General features: G+C 46.4%; 1 protein-coding gene across 4 annotated transcripts in view; it reads right to left on the reverse strand.

The window, feature by feature from the left end:
- ARHGAP27 (Rho GTPase activating protein 27) overlaps window positions 1-19741 on the reverse strand; it is a 56967-nt gene that overhangs the window by 22332 nt on the left and 14894 nt on the right. For 3 of the 4 annotated variants that reach the window (XM_035134996.3, XM_088656123.1, XM_088656122.1), the window contains one exon: window positions 714-1163. In XM_035134996.3, coding sequence (XP_034990887.3) covers window positions 714-1163 — 450 coding nt within the window. Of the gene's footprint in view, window positions 1-713; window positions 1164-10012; window positions 10156-19741 lie in introns of those variants that run through there. The other variant, XM_088656124.1, reaches the window with a different exon arrangement.

Consider the following 19741-nt stretch of genomic DNA (forward strand, 5'->3'; position numbering starts at 1 on the left):
CGCCACATGGCCCTGGAGGAAAAATTCTTACTTACTCCTAACATGGAAAATCAGGCCATATGTATGTATTCAACACTCATCAACCAGTCTTTCCACAGGCAGTTTCCCAGGCCATAACTTTCTATCCACCAACGTCTCATCCCTGGACGTAGATTGCTTACCTTCCAAGTCCCGGACTGCAGAATCCGGGACCGGCAGCCGTGTGACACCGGAAGTTGTGTCGATGTAACTTCCGGTGTCGCTTTGCCCTTCTATGGGCACCAAAAATGGCCACCGCCGGCTTCAAAAGTAGCTTCTACGCATGACCGGAAGTGCATCGACACAACTTCCGGTGTCGGCCCGCCCATCTATGGGCACCAAAATGGCCACTGCCGACACAGGAAGTCGCATCTACGCACTTCCGGTCATGTCTAGATGCGACTTTTGAAGCCGCTGCCGGCCATTTTTTGTGCCCATAGAAGGGCAAATCAGAAAGGGGGAAAAAAAGGTCGCCGGCAGGAGAAAATAACGGAGAAAAACGGGAGACGAAGTGATACGGGGGACCATCGGGAAAAGGTAAGTAAAAACGGGGGTTTCCCGGGGGAAACGGGAGACTTGGCAGCTATGAGATTGTCCTCAGTCCTCACTACATGAACTAGACTTCTGTGGGCTATCCACTGCATCAGAATTTGCCCCCCACCCCAAGACCCAGTAGACCCCTTCCCGACATTTACCCTCCGATCCACAGGGCTGTAGGGCACAAACGCAGGCTGCATCTCCGGATAATTGAGGGTTTCGTCCCTTTGGGGTGCATCCCACGACGTCTCGCCCGTCGATGTATTGTAGAAGAACACCTGCCCGCTGGCCTCATCTACATATTGGTCCCACTCGGCAGGTGTGGCAGGGCTAAGGGCAAGCAAGGGAGAGCAAGAAGGAGGGGGGCTCCCACCGCAAGCAGGACCATCAATGGGAAGCTCCCACGTCGTTTGGCCAGTTGCCGAGTTGTAATAGAACAAGCGGCCACTTTCTGCGTCCGTGTGGGTCTCCCAGCTCGCCGGGGGGCTGCTGAGGTGGGGCTGGGGTATGGATTCAGTTTTGCTCGCAGTGGAGGGACTCCGTTCCAACCGCAGCTCCTGGAGATTCACATACACAGGATCTTCAGCTACCTCCTTGCTTGGCTGAGGCTACAAATAAGAAGAAAAAGAAGTCAGCCAACTGCATCATCACACAATTACGTGACACACAGAGGCAGGACACCCAAAGCCTCCAATTCACATAAACATGCTGGATTTCTAATGTTTGGTCAGCTGGATGTGACCATCTTCCTCTTTTGTAACGCCCAAACTTCCCTTGTCATCTAGCTCCTGTAAGTTTTATTTCCTATATTCCTCGCTATTTCCTCGCTATTATTTTCTCCTATTAGGTAATGTTAACTCAGGATGCTTTCAGACGACCTGAGCATTCACTCAGATCTGCTTGCAGGGAGGCCAGACAACGCTGCATCAAAACAAGTTCCACCCCACACTTTCTGGTGCTTTTCCCCATCACTTTCCTTACAGCAAAAGGCTTGACTTTTTGGGAAAGCGGGATTGTTGCCCAAGACCTCCTAAGCAAGTGCACAATGACTGGCCCAGTTCCAAAAGTGGGTTTGTTAGTCCTTTCTCCCTTTCAAACCTCTTCTGTCTATTGAAGGATGTACCTGAGAAATCCAAAGAGGGTTCACGGGGAGGGCAGCCCGTTCATTTCCTGAAACTTACCTGAATGCAGCACCTAGAAGAAAACCAAGTGACACAGGCCGACTATTTTGAAATGGAGCAAGAGACTTCTGAAACAAAGGACTTTCGGAAACGGTACATGTACAAAACAAAACAAAACAAAACCTGTGCAAGCATATAACTGTATGCCAGACTGTACACTATTACATCGAGAAAATTTCTTTACAAGTTGAAAGGAAGGCTCCATTATAAAGAAAGAAATATAAATTAAGATCTAGAGCAATGCAGCATAAAAACGGCATTTGCCCAGGGAATTTGCTTTTTTTGTGCCAGTTCTGAAGTATTTCCTCTTCTTTAGGCTGCCTCAATTTTGATTTTCCTTCAAAAGAGGTTTAGTTTTTGTCAGGGGTTCTTGTGACTACTCTAGAGTAACGACGTTCCGCATGCCGGTTTTTAAAACAGTTTTTATTAGTGCAGTCTATTTACAGTGAGACAGGTGTGTAAAAGCATGTCTGCTCATTCTGATGCAGAATCCGGCACTGAACCGCCCCGTGACTTCCTCCAACATAAGAGTCTTGGGACAGCAAACCTCCTCCCCCTCCTTCTCCTGCGTAATTCCGGAACCGGAGGAAAGGGTCTACGCTCCATGTTTTCCTTTTCCCCTCTTTCCCCCCCCTCTCTTCCTCCCTCCTGTGTAGCAGGGGCTCTCCCGTGCTGCCAGAGCCCTGGCCCTCTCTCCCCACTTCCTGACTGGTCTCCTCACCGTCCTCGCTGCCATCGCTGCTTGGGGAGGAGCTGCTTCTGATGAGAGGGGGAGGTTCTCTATACTCTCTTCCCCTTACAGTTTTCTTTTCAGTTTGGGGTTTCCTCAGTGCTTATTTTGCATTTTGGTTACATTCCATTTTTTACACTTCATGGTTTAAAATTTTTACTTGTGAACTACGCAGAGAAAGCTTTTATTAATGGCAGCATATAAATGTTGTAAATAAATATAACCAACCATTTAAAACATTAAACTTTTATTGTTTTGTGTTCCCTGGTGGACAGGAGTTGCCAGGGGTCAGTTTGCTCTGCGGTGAGACAGCAAAGGAAATTTGTAGTATCTTCTACACTACAGTAAGCGAATTACTAACTCCAAGCAAGCAGACCTACACCCCAAGTACCAAACAGCTATTCTGTGCCCCTGAAATATCAAGGTGGCTTCCCCCCCCCCTCGATCCAGCTCCCAAAACAGCTACAGTGGTACCTCGCAAGACGAATGCCCTGCAAGATTAATTTTTCGCAAGACGAATGCTTTTTGCGATCTGATGGTGATCTGATGGTGAATCGCAAGACAAATTCGTTTTGTGAAAAATTCGTCTTGCAAATCGCGGTTTCCCATAGGAATGCACTGAAATTTAATTAATGCGTTCCTATGGGCAAAAAAAGAAATTTCAATGCATTTCTATGGGAAACTGCGATTCGCAAGACGAATTTTTCGCAAAACGAATTGACTCGTGGAACAAATTAAATTCGTCTTGCGAGGCACCACTGTACTTTTATCTTTGACAAGTTCAGTACTTCTCCCTGCTTTCCACATCTCTCGGCTCATAGCTAGGGTTACTACCTTTCTTGCACTGGCCTCAGCCTGAAAATAAGAAAGTGATACTCTCCGCATAATCTTAGCTCCATGTCAGGGAAGCTTCATGTGCTAAATTTCTCTCTATCTAAGGAAGGGGAGATGATAGGTAAGACAATATGGGCAGGGCTGGCTCCAGGTTTGCTGGGCAGAATGTCCTCTGGGGGGGGGGAGCCCTCTCCTCTGTCAGTGGGTCCTGCTGAGCTTACCAGGCTATTCCTATTTTTCTTTATTAAATTTGTATACCCCGCTTCATCAGAAAATCGCAGGGCGGTTCACAACATAAAAGTACAAAACAAAAATGTAAAATACAAAATACTGTAAAACAAAAGTATAACCACCCAGTAACAGCTGGTTGAAGAGAAATGCTTTTGCATGGGGCCTAAAGATATGCAATGAAGGTGCCAGGCGAGCCTCCCTGGGGAGAGCATTCCACAAACGGAGCCACTGCAGAAAAGGCCCCGTTCTCAGGTTGCCACCCTCCGGACCTCACGTGGGGGAGGCACACAAAGGAGAGGCTCAGATGATGATCACAGGGTTGTGATGGCAGCTTTCTAATCAACCCTGGGTAGCTGGGCCTAGCCATCATTTGCATTTTCCATTGACGCCCCAGAGCAGCAACACTGAGACAGGGGTAACGAGGGAGATTAAAAGGGTGCCTAGATCCAGCCAGGAAAAGATAAAGAAATTGGAACGCAGGCCCAGGGCAGATGTCATTGCAGGGGGTTGATGACCCCCCAGGGTCCCTTCCCAGCCTACAATTCTATGATTCGTCAGTGATGAGCCCTGCCAGGACCCTGGGAGCTGCCCAAAGGCTCAACCAGGGCACCTGTGACTCGGGAGTCCCATTTGATTGAAGGCCTCACCCCAGAGCCTGTTTGCTGGTGTCAAGCCTGAGTCCCCGAACATGTGCAACAGGGGCAAAGAGTGCCTCTGAGCAAGTGCTGAGCTGCACTAAGTGAATCAGAGCCTAGCTGTGGGACCTGCTATTCTGTGCCAGGACTCAGCCTTGATCATTATACGAGATGCATTGCTGAGTTTCAGTCATCACTGCAAAACTATACAGCCAGCTGCTTCTCAGCTGAGAGAAAGTTGTTTGTCGGCATGCTCAAGCAGTGATACCTCCCTCCCTGCCCGCTTTGAATAATGAGTTCATTCTGCAGCGTCCAATTGGCACCTCTGCTCACACATCCTCACTCAGCTTCCTCTGTGCACAAGTTGCTACTAGACCATCAGGTCCAGTCGTGTCCGACTCTGGGGTTGCGGCGCTCATCTCGCTCTATAGGCCGAGGGAGCCGGCGTTTGCCCGCAGACAGCTTCCGGGTCATGTGGCCAGCATGACAAAGCTGCTTCTGGCAAACCAGAGCAGCGCACAGAAACGGCGTTTACCTTCCCGCCGGAGCGGTCCCTATTTATCTACTTGCACTTTGATGTGCTTTCAAACTGCTAGGTGGGCAGGAGCTGGGACCGAGCAACGGGAGCTCACCCCGTTGCAGGGATTCAAACCGCCAACCTTCTGATCAGCAAGCCCTAGACTCTGTGGTTTAACCCATAGCGCCACCTGGGTCCCTTAGACCTTGGTTACCCATGTGCAAATAAGGAGTGCTGCTCCCCACACTCACAGGAGGAAGCAGTGGACCAACTGCACACCGACATCCACAGAATTGTGGAACTGGAAGGGACACCACGATGCCCTGCACTGCAGGAATCTTTTGCCCAACGTGGGGCTCGAACCCACGACTCTGAGATTTAAGAGTCTCATACTCTACCGGCTGAGCTATCCAGGCAGAAACAGACCATTCCCTCTCAACAGGATGGCTTCCCAAATGAGCAGCTTGCCTTCAAGGTCGAGCACAGAAACTGAGGCTAGACTTGACATCTTCTGAAAGAGTGTGTCTGGCTGTTAACCAGAAGGTTGGTGGTTCAAGCCCACTCAGAGGTGGCTGTGCGCAGGATTCCTAGACTGCAGGGGATTGGACTAGAAGACACCCCCCCCCCCGCGTTCTCTCATGCTCTACAATTCTATGATTCTAGGAAGAAAAGCTAGAAATTTAGCCAGATTTAACTCATTTGCAGCTTTGCGGCTTTGGGAATCAGACATAGAATAAAGACCTGCATTACTAAGGCACATCTGCACTTATGATACTGCACTGATCTATTTGTGAATCTATTTTTTCTCATTCATAGGAAAAGCTGTGGTGTTTCCCTTGGAGTTTGGCACAGGGAAACCAAGTAGGTAAAAAAAGGTAAAGGCAAAGGATCCCTAGATGGTTAAAGGTAAAGGTACCCGACCGTTAGGTCCAGTCGTGAACGACTCTGGGGTTGCGGTGCTCATCTCGCTTTCAGGCCGAGGGAACCGGCCGTTGTCCACAGACAGCTTTCCAGGTCATGTGGCCAGCATGACTAAACCGCTTCGGGCGCAACAGGACACCCTGATGGAAACCAGAGTGCACGGAAACGCTGTTTATCTTCCCGCCACAGCAGTACCTATTTATCTACTTGCGTGCTTTCAAACGTCTAGGTTGGCAGGAGCTGGGACAGAGCAATGGGAGCTCCCCCCGTCGCGGGGATTTGAACCACTGACCTTCTGATCGGCAAGCCCAAGAGGCTCAGTGGTTTAGACCACAGCACCACCCACATCCCAACTACCAAGCAGGCATCAGGGGAAGGTATCTCCGCCCGCTCTGTGACCTCACTCTGTTTCAAGCGGCCAATGTGCACATAGCCAAAAAAAAAAAACACGCTGGCAAGATGTGCATAAGGGGGAAGAGATTCAATGCAGTTCACATTTGAAGGCAAACCACCCTAACTTGCACTTTCCAAATGACAGGCACCCTTCAAATTTCACACTTGTCCAAATTTCACACTTCTACAGCCTAGTAACGGGCACAAAACTGCATGTACCAGGTAAAGGGTCCGTAAAAATGCATATATTCATGAAAAGGGTATGTGACAGTGTTAAATGTTGCAGAAAAATAAATAAAAAGCAGACACTGCCCTACAAATTTAGAAGTACAGTGGTACCTCGGTTTACAAACACAGTTGGTTCTGGAAGTCTGTACTTAACATGAAGCGTACTTAACCTGAAGCAAACTTTCCCATTGAAAGTAATGGAAAGTGGATTAATCTGTTCCAGACGGGTCCGCGGAGTACTCAACCTGAAGCGTACTTAACCCAAGGTATGAATGTACAGTGGTACCTCGGTTTATGAACACAATTGGTTCCGGAAGTCTGTTCATAAACTGAAGCGTTCATAAACTGAAGCGAACTTTCCAATTGAAAGTAATGGAAAGTGAATTAATCCGTTCCAGATGTGTCTGCGGAGTACTCAAACTGAAGCGTACTTAACCCGAAGCATGGGTGTAATTGGTTCCGGAAGTCTGTTCATAAACTGAAGCGTTCATAAACTGAAGCGAACTTTCCCATTGAAAGTAATGGAAAGTGAATTAATCCGTTCCAGATGTGTCTGCAGCGTTCATAAACCGAAAATTCATAAACCGAGGTGTTCATAAACCGAGGTTCCACTGTAATTGGTTCTGGAAGTCCATACTTAACCTGAAGCGTACTTAACCTGAAGCGAACTTTCCCATTGAAAGTAATGGAAAGTGGATTAATCCGTTCCAGATGTGTCTGCAGCGTTCATAAACCGAAAATTCATAAACCGAGGTGTTCATAAACCGAGGTTCCACTGTAATTGGTTCTGGAAGTCCATACTTAACCTGAAGCGTACTTAACCTGAAGCGAACTTTCCCATTGAAAGTAATGGAAAGTGGATTAATCCGTTCCAGATGGGTCTGTGGAGCACTTAAACTGAAAATACTCGAAACCGAGGCATACTTAAACCGAGGTATGACTGTAAAGGTAAGACACGTCCAGGAGGAAGAGAAAGACATGTGAATGGATGTGGGGAATGAAACCAGGGGTGATAAGGGAAATGGCAGCTTCCAACCGGAAAAGTCAAATCCCAGGCTCTATAGAAGTATGGGTTAAGGGTGTAACTACAATGGTAGTTTCCGATGCTCCCAGAAACAGTCAACATGAAAGGCAGAGCTGAGAGGTCATCCAAGCATGGACAAAGTTCAACAGTTCAGACGGGGATCCTCCTTGAGCCGAGTTGGGCACGCTCAGAGCCAGTGGGTGTTGGCTCACAAAGATGCTAAGAGCTTACAACAGAAACAGGCATGCAGACAAGAGTCTTTGAGCGGATGGGGGAAGTGGCTGCTTTATTCTTGGGCAGGCGACTGCCGAGGGCTGAGGACATAAATAGATCCCAGGTTGCAAAACTCAACTCAGCCAAGAGGAACTACCGAGGCAGAGAGCATGCTGGGGAGAGAATACGGTATCAGTCCAAGCTTTTGGGGTCTCTCACAATAATAATAATAATAATAATAATTTATTATTTATACCCCGCCCATCTGGCCGGGTTCCCCCAGCCACAATTCACCCTACACAACACAAAGCCAGCACACAGACTCAGCTGTCTTTGGGTCAAATCTCTTTCAGTCGTGAACTAGGAGGCAGCTATCCTTAGACAAGCCACTGGCCTCAAGGCACTTCCAGACAACCTGTTTATTGAGCACTCACCCCAATCTGTTTGCAGGGAGATTAGACAACCTGGGCTATTGAACAAATATTCACTCCGAGAGGCCGGTGCAAGTATTAACCCACGCTTCTCGTGACATTTTCTCACCACCTTCCCTATTGCAAAAATAATCCAATATTTGGGGGGGGGGAACGAATTTGCTGCACAAGGCCTTGAATTGCACAACTTGAATTTGCTGGCAAGCGATGGAATCCCACCTGAAAATAGTAACAGAATAAGAAATGACCCTCCATTCTCAACCAATCTGGACCTGAAATATGGGCACGGGGTAGAATGTTCCTTCTCTGCAAAACTTCAGAGCCAGATTTGGAGGAGAAACGGTGACCTGATGATAGCGAGGGGGTCATGCCTCTGGATATTCTACAACTGAATGCAATTCTGCAGCCGTGCCCTGGCAAGGCCTGGCTGAGTTTAAGGAAGGAAGTGGAAGCGCCAGATTTCACCCCCAACAGCAGACATGGGCGGAGGCGGAGAAAACCTATTTTGTGCTCTCTTCAGCATAAAACACCACCAGGGCCACTTTCAAGTCGTTTGTGGCAACTGGATCTTTGCAGGCCTGAACATGGAGAGCAAAACAGGACTGCTGCGATGACGCCACCGTCTCTCCCTTAGGCCAGCACCCTGTCTCCAAGAGAGGTCAACCAGATGCTTCTGGGAAGTCCACAAGGAGGACATGAATGAAGGCAGGACCCTGTGCTCAGAATCTAGCATTCAAAAGATATAGAAACCCCACTTTATGGTCAAGGCCGGCCTACATTACTGGTCTGTATTAAAGATCACGAAGAAACTGCATGAAGCTCTTGGAATGCAGGAAAAGCGTCACTTCAAATATTTTTAGTAGCCGGCAAACAGTCGTGCAAACTGCTTGAAGACCTCAGTACAATCCAAACAGTTGCAATCTCATGCACACTCATTCCAGGTAATTGTGGCCGTGACTCCAGCCAGACTGACTCGCTCTTTAGACCGCAAATGGGTCATTGCAGCCCTCCAAACTGCTCTTTGGAGTATAGCACCAGCAAATAAAAAGCTGCCCCCCTCCCCTCATTATGGCACTCAATTCCAAGCGATAGCACACAAGCCCCATCTCTGGTCTCTTTTAAACAGGCTGTAAAAGGCTGATTTATGTATTGTGTCCTTTGGGGGTTGGATTAGAATGTCTGGTAGTCTTCAGTCTTGTTGCAGGGGGCAGTATTATTAGGGCACCACAGAAATATTCGGATAATATTTAGGGAAGCTTTTAATGTTTAATAGATTATTGTATTTTAACACTTCTGTTGGAAGCCGCCCAGAGTGGCTGGGGAAACTGATCCAGATGGGCAGGGTATAAATAATAAATTATTATTATTTATCATAATAGCTCCCACTTTCTTGCCCCTGAATAAATTTAGACCTTTGGCATTTTTACTTCCCCTTCCTGTCTCAGTCTTGCCAATGTGGGGAGGAGGAGGAGTAGGAGGAGGGAGAGCAAACCCCAAACAGCTCTAAATTGCCTGAGCAAAGTTCAGATCCTGAAAAGGCTTTTCCTTGTCCAAAGGTGCAAAGCTCCACAAGTCTGCTTGGAAGCAAGCTAGCTCAGTGGGGCTTATGACTAGATATGGGGCTGCAGCCTAAAGTTTTCCAGGGAGGCGTAATTTTCCTGACTACTTTCTAAAAGGCGTGCATGAACTTCCCTAGGAATCTCATACCGCTAGCCCCAGATATACAAGTGACCCACTGCAGCTATTCAAGAGAGAGAGAGAGAGAGAGAGAGAGAGAGAGAGAGAGAGAGAGAGAGAGAGAGAGAGAGAGAGAGAGAGAGAGAGAACACTCTGCACATGCCCAGAGGCCCCAACACTGGCATCCCCAAACTCGGCCCTCCAGATGTTTTGGGACTACAACTAACATCATCCCTAGCTAGCAGGACCAGTGGTCAGGGATGCTGGGAATTGTAGTCCCAAAACATCTGGAGGGCCGAGTTTGGGGATGCCTGCCCTAAGACATCCACATATTTCCAGCCCCAGCCCACGGAGTACAAGTCAAGTTCTGCACCACCTCAAAAACAAGCTCTAAGCAGCACTCTTGACTTAGTAACTATCTACCTTTCCCACATCACCATACCTTGGAAAGGTCGGGCGGACGACGTGATTTGCGCCGGGAAAACGATTTGGGGACCCAGTCGCCCATTGCCAACGCAAGCCAAGAAGGTATGTCACAGAACCCAGACGCAGCGCCTTAATGGGGAGAAAATGGCTGAGGGTGGGCGGGAAAGGGACAATTCACTTTCTCAACCACTGGCCAATCACGAGGGAAGGAGCAACACAACGCAGTGCACAAAACAAGAACCCTCGCCGATTGCCTTTTGCAGGTTTCCTGTTGAGGTTTGTGGGATAGATCAGTTGCTGTGACAACAGGGGCGTTAAGTCCTACCTAATGTGCTCCTCTGACAGTTTCATAGCCACTCATCAAGACTTCCTCCTCTGAGCTCCTGGGGCCATGCACAGATCATGGAGGGAAGTGCCAAGGATTCAGTCCCTCTGCAAATCCTACGTTTTTTTTACCTGTGAGCCCTACATTCCAACAGTTATTCAGTGTGAAATGCACTCTGCACATGCACAGAGGATGCTCTCTCCCACTTCAAAAACAGGTATTCCAGGGAGGCGTAATTTTAGCAAAGCAAATGAATGGACAACATAGTTTGTATTAATGTATTAGTAGCTTCTGCAGAGGTTAGGCCAGGCATCCCCAAACTTTGGCCCTCCAGATGTTTTGGACTACAATTCCCATCATCCCTGACCACTGGTCCTGTTAGCTAGGGATCATGGGAGTTGTAGGCCAAAACATCTGGAGGGCCGCAGTTTGGGGATGCCTGGGTTAGGCTGTGTACACACTATACTTTCAAAGCACATTCTTTCCCTCAAAAGATTCTGGGCACTGTAGTTAGAATTCCCAGAAACCCTTCAGGAACCACAGTACCCAGAATTCTTTGAGGGGGGGGATGTACTTCGAGTGTGCGTTAAAGGCATAATGCATATGAAGCCTAGGTCTGGTCTTTATCAAGCATTTGTTCAGGGCTGAGGTTATAAGGCAATGAACACGCAACCCCATTTGTTCACACATCTTTCTATTACACGTTCGTTCCTCCCACAAATTTATCAGTTCCTGTTCCTATCACTTTTCTAACCACAAGAAGTCCGTTTTTATTTTTTAAGTGGATTTATTGCATCTTTCGGGGCCACATTCCTCCTTGGCCAACCCTCTGAGCCACAGGGTACTTTATTAAAAGAGAGGAAGAAACTTTACTGGGTAGTTAGAAAACTGAACACACCCTCCTCACAGTTACTCTGACCTTGACGTGTTTGCAGGCGGCCCGTGAAGTATTAGATCACTGGGTGTGTTTTGCAAAGCAGTTATGCACAAGAAATTAAATCAGAGACCAACAAGAACTCTGCGGCACCCGCTGCAACAAACCTGAATTTTAACATTCCCAAGAAGCAGCGTGCTGAGGGCAGGACAGGAGGTGCTGGCTAGCGAAACCAAGTGGTAAACTCGAGAATCCACATAAAAAAGCAACTCGTCACATGCTGGTACTTCACGACCAGGCATCCCCAAACTGCGGCCCTCCAGATGTTTTGGACTACAACTCCCATGATCCCTAGCTAACAGGACCAGTGGTCAGGGATGATGGGAATTGTAGTCCAAAACATCTGGAGGGCCGAAGTTTGGGGATGCCTGCTCAAGACAACCAAACTGTCCATCTCTCCCACCCTCGCCTGAATACCTCTATGCTTAAAGCATCTATAGGCACTGCAATCCATCAACAACCCTCTTCCATCTTAACAGGATGCCTTCATGGGACACTTCGCAAAGTGGGCTCTTGCCCAAGAAAACTCAAAGTAAAACAGGCGATTCACAGTGCAACCATTTGCATGTTTTCTTAGAAGAAGTAAGGGGAGGAGAGACTAACAGGCTTAACAAGTTGAGTGTGCATAATATTGTCACTGTCACATCTCTCTACTTAAGCCTGATTTCTGTATTATCAGTATGTGGTGTTTCTGTTTGTTTATTCAAATTTTCCCATGTAACCACAAAAAAACACAGCTTCCCATCCGGCTGACAGGTTGAGTTACAGAAATATAGTATGAGATGATACGGAGGGCTAAACAAATCAAACCTGTATACTGTATTAGTTTATAAGGTACCCTGTTTCTCCGAAAAGAAGACATACCCATAAAATAAGCCATAGCAGGATTTCTAAGCATTTGCGCAATATAAGCCTTACCCCGAAAATGAGACATAGTGATAGGCGCAGTTCTGGAGGGCCCCAAGAAAAAGGCAAGGCTGGACGCGTAATAAAAAATAAGACATCCTCTGAAAATAAGCCACTGTGGGGTTTGTTTGTTTTTTTTAGGAAAAATGAATATAAGACGGTGTCTTATTTTCGGAGAAACACGGTAGCTGCAAACTGCACCGGTAAGATTCCTCACCTTTGCTCTACCCTCAAATTGACAGCATTCAGGTGGGTCGCAAACAGCACAAGAGAAGCTCGAAAGATTGCTTTTGGCCACATGGGACAAAAACAAGTGTTTTATTTGATGCCACCAGACTTAACACACTACGGCTGCTCTCCTGGAAACCTTCAGCCGGAAGTTCCCAATGAGATCTGCCAGGCAACACCACTCACTGCCTTACTGAGACAAACAGCTAAATGCCTCTAAATGCCACTTGCAAAATTGCAAAATCTCCACTACAAACTGCAGAGGAAAGGACCTGTTTTACAGGCAATACTGCGGTTGTGAACCTGCCCAAGCCCCCAGCTTCATTAACAGAGAAGTCTCATGGCTACACTTTTGGTGGGAAGCACCTGCTCAAAAACTCTGATAAGCAATGTGAAATGGACACAGGGAGATTTCTTACAAATTTCTACTTACCCCAGGAGCAAAGAAATCGCTACCTTAGGCCTTCAGCCACACTGGTCACTTTGCTTAGCTGGATTTTTCAGCAAACAGCCCCACCCCGCCCTGCTAGGACAGGTAAAGCAAACGGGTCATTTGCATAAGAGAAAAGGGGCGAGGCCTCCCTGGTTTTAACCCTCTCCTTGCCTCATTTGGCCCCTGGACTCCTCCTCTGCCACTGAATCACCCGTAGAGAATCCGTGGCTGGAAGGCAGAACTACCACAAGACAGGATGTGGCTTCCAAGCAGGGGCATGTTGTTGTTGTTGTTGTTTTTGCTGTAATAACCCTCCCCTGGAGGCCAGGATCCACCAGGGCGACGCTGTTTTTCATTCAGCCTTTCAAGATACAAAGCACGGTAACAGGAGGAGCAACTCTGAGAATATGCAAAGTGCACTATTTCACTACTAAGCGCACAGCAGTCAGCTGCAGCTCTGGGACTGGGAGGGGGGAATATTCCCCAATCAAAGGTTGTCACTTGCATTTTTAAAATTTTGCAATTTTTATAATTTTTTTTTAAAGTATGAAAGAGTGAATGTGTAACCCCCCCCCCCAGCATTGCACATATTCAATCATAAGTCAATCATTTCTGTGGCAATCTGCTTTGGAATTAGTTTAGAATGAAAAGCAGAATAGAAATGGAGATTTTTCGTTAAAAATCCCGAAAACATACATTCTAAAACTACATTTATCCCAAAATACACATTTTTAATGTATCTTGGTACTTTTTTCCCCTCCTCCCCCCTTTTTTTGGGGAGCAGAGAACTGTATTGCAAAGCCCACAGAAGCAAAAAGACCCAGTGATAACTGCATTCCCCCATCTGGGAAGTATGAATCCGGTCAGTGCACTTAAAAATGCAGAGCAGGCTCAATCCCCGGGCCCCAGTGGACTCGGGTGCATGAATTTGGCTAGCAACTATCCCTGCCACCCTCTACATTTCAGCACACCTTCAAGGTTTCTCCAGAAACTAAGGAGAACATTTTTATTTTATTATTTTGGTCATTTTGAAATTTTAAAAAAATCAGTCCCCTGACAAAACCCATCTATTTAGTAGGAAGTTGAAAAGTGTCCCTGGATTCATTGAAAAAAATCTGGTAACCTTAGCCTAAGCACAACTGAATGCAAAGTCTACCTTGCTGACGAATGACAGCATCTTTACAAATCTAGGAACACCCACCTCCTGGTTGAGGCAAGTAACTCTCACAACATCCTGTGGCAATTATTTTCACCAAGTGCTTAAAAAGATGCACTGTAATCATTGCTAGCAGTCTCCAACAGACGTATCTCATGCATTCCTCAAGCTCTTTTAACAGCCCCATCCTATGCCAAGCGAGATGGACCAAGGCCCACGAAAGTAAATTAAGTGCGCCTAACATTGCATAAGATCAGGCTGAAATCCTTTGCACATCAGCTTGAGAGTAAATCAGTTTTGAATTGACGAGACTGTGAACACGCATAGGACTGGTCTGTAAGCGACAACAAATCAAACCGTTCTAATGGCCCTTTCCACTTCCTCTGATGATATATATTCCATACGACAACTATGCATCTCAGGGCAACAAAATTCCTAAGACCTCATTAGTTTGAAACCTGATGTCAGTTTCAACGCACAGCTCTAGGTGCAAAAGCTACTGATTACCTTTTAAATCTTTGCATCCTTCCACTGCATTTCTGCTTGTTTGAAAACACAAGGCATTTTTTATTTAAAAATTAAGGAAGACAACCCTTCCATCCCGATCATTTTAATTATCATTTGCATCATCCCCCAATATAATCTCCTCCTTCATTTTAATGGCAGAGTGTATATATTGCTACACCCCAATCCCCACACCAGTGCGAGATTCCAGGATTTCTTTGGGGAAATGAGGCACAGTGGAGATTGCAGCGTCTTTATGATATATGGTTTATTTATACAACCTGAGCCTAAGGTTCCACATAGCAGTCATACCCCAAGAGCAGGCATCCCCAAACTGCAGCCCTCCAGATGTTTTGGCCTACAACTCCCATGATCCCTAGCTAACAGGACCAGTGGTTGGGGAAGATGGGAATTGTAGTCCAAAACATCTGGAGGGCCGAAGTTTGGGGATGCCTGCCCAAGAGGTTCTGCCTCCTCCATAAGTGCAGTATTGCATTAAAACACATCCCAGCCATTTTTCTGCCTCTGTCTCCAGCCCCGCTGCTCGACAACTCAGTTGCATAACTCTTAAAACTCTCCACTAAGCTCCTGTCCATATTGCTTCCCTCCCTTTCTCTGAGCTCTTGGCTTTTATCTCTCCAGTTAAAGGGCCCCCACTTCTCTAAGGCGAGTTTCTTTTGATCGCTAAAGACCAATTACCGAGGCTAGTCCTGACTTAATTAGCCCCAACACTTGGCTTCATTAAAGGATTAGCAAGGTCTGGCACAGCTCAAATACGCACTTGGGTCTACCCTAAATACAAATGACTCTGGCTATTTCCTGCCTTTAATACTCCGAACCTAAATTAAATTCTACCACTAGCACGATCTGGAATCTAGGGTGTCTTGCACCCCCAGATTCATAACAATATGATTAATTTCAAACATGTGTATGCACACAAGCACACACACACACCACTATCATGCCAACTTCAGATTTAATAAATTCAGGTCCTCTGGGCAAAGCCGCTGAGACAGGTCAACAGGGTTGCCAACTTCTGCTCCTGGCTCTTGCTCCTCGCCTTGAAAAGCAGCTTGATCTACTGTCATCAACATGCTATGAAACGCTCCACTTCCTGTAGATCAAGCAGTTGTTAAAGGCACAGGATTTCCTCCCCCACCTACCCAGACTTGTAGCCTTATAAACCAGGGTTAGAAGCTGGTGGACTTGTAGCCTTATAAACCAGGGTTAGAAGCTGGTGGACTTGTAGCCTTATAAACCAGGGTTAGAAGCTGGTGGACTTGTAGCCTTAAAAACCAGGGTTAGAAGCTGGTGCAGTAGCAGAACAGACAACAGAGCCTTCTACTGGAAAATACGGTGCACATGTGTGTATGCAGACATCTCAGGTTTTGATTTCTGGCTTCTTTAGGTAGGGCTCCCGGGAGAGACCCCTCTCTGAAACGTTGGAGACCTGCTGCCAGTCAGTGCAGGCAATACTGAAATAGTTGGACTAATGGTCAGAAACGTAAGAGATGGCCTTATACCAAGAAGCTACATGGGGAAGTGGGTGCAAAGACAGTTCTCACTGAACATTGCTCCATCAGCATCCTAGCTCAAAGGACCCTGTGGTGGAGTATTTCTGGAGGAAGCAGAAACAGGCACCTTGTAGTCCCTCACAGAGCAACCCATGAAGTCATGTATTAGAAACAACAGTGCTCAATACCATGGGGCCTTAGTGTGCATGTGTGGAATGCACAGTTCAAGCATGCACACTATGTGGCAATGTTGTTGCTCAAGCTGCTGGGAAAATTGCAGCTTTTCTCCAAAAAATAAAAACATTAGCATACATGCATGCACAGAGCCTGGTTCACAATTTGACCATCAGCTCCCTGCTCCTATTTGTCTGGAAGTTATCCAGCTGCCACTACCCTCCCAATACTTTCTCCTTTTCAGACCTGCTGCTCAGGGGTAATGCCCTAATCCTATTCTAGCCTGGGAACAATGCTAGAGCTACCAGGTTTCTCCAAAAATAAGCCATACCCCAAAAATAAGCCATACCCCAAAAATAAGCCATAGTGATAGGCAGTTTAACCTTGTAGGTTAAACTGTACCATACTTAATACAAAAAATAAGACATCCTCTGAAAATAAGCCACCGTGGGTTTTTTTTTTGAGGAAAAATAAAGATAAGACGGTGTCTTATTTTTGGAGAAACACGGTTTACAGTATTGGCTCCCAGTACGTTTCCAAGCACAATTCCAAGTGTTGGTGCCGACCTTTAAAGCCCTCGATGGCCTCGGCCCAGTATACCTGAAGGAGCGTCTCCACCCCTATCACTCAGCCCAGACACTGAGGACCAGCTCTGAGGGCCTTCTGGCGGTTCCCTCACTGCGAGAAGTGAGGTTGCAGGGAGCCAGGCAGAGGGCCTTCTTGGTAGCGGCGCCCGCCCTGTGGAACACCCTCCCATCAGATGTCAAGGAAATAAACAACCACCTGACTTTTAGAAGACATCTGAAGGCAGCCCTGTTTAGGGAAGTTTTTAATGTTTGATGTTTTATCGCTTTATTATTATTATTAATATTAATAGTCTGTTGGGAGCCGCCCAGAGGAGCTGGGGAAACCCAGCGAGATGGGTGGGATATAAATAAAAAAATATTATTATTAAATTATTATAGGGCAGTAGCAGTAAAAAAAACCCCTTTATTGGCATCAAACACGCAGACAAAATAATAACAGATTGAAACTATCACTGTGGCAAACGCTGTGTTAAGAGAGAGAAGGGAGTATTCCGCTATCCGCTATCACGACATTGGGGTTTCTAATAATTCAGACGACTGCAGAATCTGTTGGCCCTTCAACCCAAGCCATCACAGTTTCCCAGTGCCCAGCAATCTAAGGCCGGTCGGAATCCTTATACGGGGCAGAGTGAAGATGACCCCCTCATCATCCTAGCAAAAGACTCCAGGGCCCCTGGACCAATAACTGACGCTCCAATGGTAGTGGAGGAAACGCGCCTGGGGTCGCCTGGGACATCAAGTGATCATCATCCTTCTGATATAGGGCAGTAGGGGCAGTTCCCCTCCACAGGGTGCCGAGCTAAGGGAGGGCATCATCATCATCATCTCTATTTATACGGCTACCTACTGAGAAGATCCATAAAAAGAAAGTGTACCAAAATGAATTATTGTGAAAATAATAAATACATTTTTTTTTTGCCGGAGGGGGGGGGGATACCTAATTTTGTCGTCACTCAGGGCACCATGTTACCAAAGTCCACCCCTGCTGGGACTGAGGCTTTAGGTGAGTGGGGTGTATCTTAGGATCTCATGCTTAGGAACCGAGCTTTTATTTACCTCCTGCTTCAGGAGCAGGTTTTATACCACTAGGAGGTGGTGCTGGCATTCAGGTGGTGCTGCCTGCAGTTTTAGAACCAAAGTCGCATAGGCAGAGATCCTTGCATTGCAGGGGGGTTGGACTAGATGACCCTCGGGCTCCCTTCCAGCTCTACAATTCTATGATTCCATAAGCTGTTTGGCTAGTTCTCAATTTGCAGTTCGCAGCTTTGATTTCGGTGGTCATCTGTCCAGAATCTTTGGGACTGGGCAGGTCACAAGTGAAAAAAACAAGCAAGCAAGGCTGATTTGCATCTATTTATCAGTCGAGGTGATCCGTCCGAAAATAACCTCCCCAAAATGAACGTTTGTCATTTTTCAGCTAATAAATAGATTAAGTCAGGAGAAAAAGTGGCAGTAGAAATTGGAGTTCTTGGGAAAGTCCAGAAATAAACGATAAATTGCAAGAACTCAGGCCAAAAGAAGATGGATTTCAAATAAATCTCCACAAGGTTTTATTGATGTGATGCGGAGTTTAAATGGGAATCAATCCCAATGTTGAAGGCAAATAAAGGTAAATTCCAGTAAAAATCAGGACAAGGCCCTGTTTCGACTATTCTTCGTCAGCTGGAATATGTTTAGAGATTTGAATGAATTTTTAATATAAGGAGAATTATTCTAAGATTCATTTCAACTGTCTCAATATTCCAGCTGACGATGAATAGTCGAAACAGGGCCTTGTCCTGATTTTTACTGGAATTTACCTTTATTTGCCTTCAACATTGGGATTGATTCCCATTTAAACTCCGCATCACATCAATAAAACCTTGTGAAGATTTATTTGAAATCCATCTTCTTTTGGCCTGAGTTCTTGCAATTTATCGTTTATTTCAGGAGAAAAAGTGGCGGCAGCTTTCCCTGCTTCTCCGGCTGCACTGTCAGGGGGGTCCTATGGACAGCCTTCCAGAGTCCCTCTCCCAGGGACAAGCACCCAAGTGGGAGTGTTGTTTGGCATCTGCAACAGGCCTGTCAGTTTGTTCAGTTCTGGCCACTGCCCCAGGGTGTGGCCTCTGGCATGCACCGTCCCCCACTTCGCCCTGTTATTTATAGCAAGGCAAAGCAGAACAGATTACATAAACCAAGGTGCCAGGGGAGAGTTACATAAACCAAGGTGCCACTGCAGACCGACGGCTAAAATAGTAAAGGCAGGGTGATAACATAACTCAACCCTGGAAGCTTGCACCCAAATATCTGGAGGGGTTTCTGGCAGGTCTCCTGTGCCTCTGAAAACCTGGACGATAGGCACACATTTAAACTGAACAGGGGAAGCTTCTCCTGTTGGATTTCTGCCTAGCACACAGCTGCGAAAGGCACAGGAGCCTCACTAGAGAAAACGGTGACACCTCAAGGTGAGGGGCTTTGTTGGGCGATTTTATAAAAAGAGAAGCATGGAGCCTTAAAACTGCTGGGAAATAACATCCTCTGCCCTGAAAACTATTACATTTCTAGGGGTGGATGAGATCTCTCAATTTCAGTTTCTCATTTTTCCACTCTTCAATTCTCCACATTTTCATGCCAGTTTGTTATATATATATATATATATATATATATATATATATATATATTCAAGTCCTCACATTTGCCGGCGTTTTAGTGCAAATTTATCCCAATATTCATATTTTTGAAAGCAATTTCCCCTAACATAATGCATTTTCATGCCTATAGATATAGATAGATAGATAGATAGATAGATATGCACACTTCCCCCAAACATTCACATTTTTGTACACATCATTTGGTTGGAGAAGTGCATCAAAAAAAGTGGATAAATGCAAACTTTGAAGGATCGCTGTGTTTTGGTCCACGTATTGTGAATGAAGTAGATTCACTTTAATGTCTGAACCAAAATTTTCCCCTCATCTACTGGTAGGTGGGGAGCCTAGACAGCA

The sequence above is a fragment of the Zootoca vivipara genome, chromosome 12 (genome assembly GCF_965207765.1).
Source record: "Zootoca vivipara chromosome 12, rZooViv2.hap1.1, whole genome shotgun sequence".
Taxonomy (NCBI): Eukaryota; Metazoa; Chordata; class Lepidosauria; order Squamata; family Lacertidae; genus Zootoca; species Zootoca vivipara.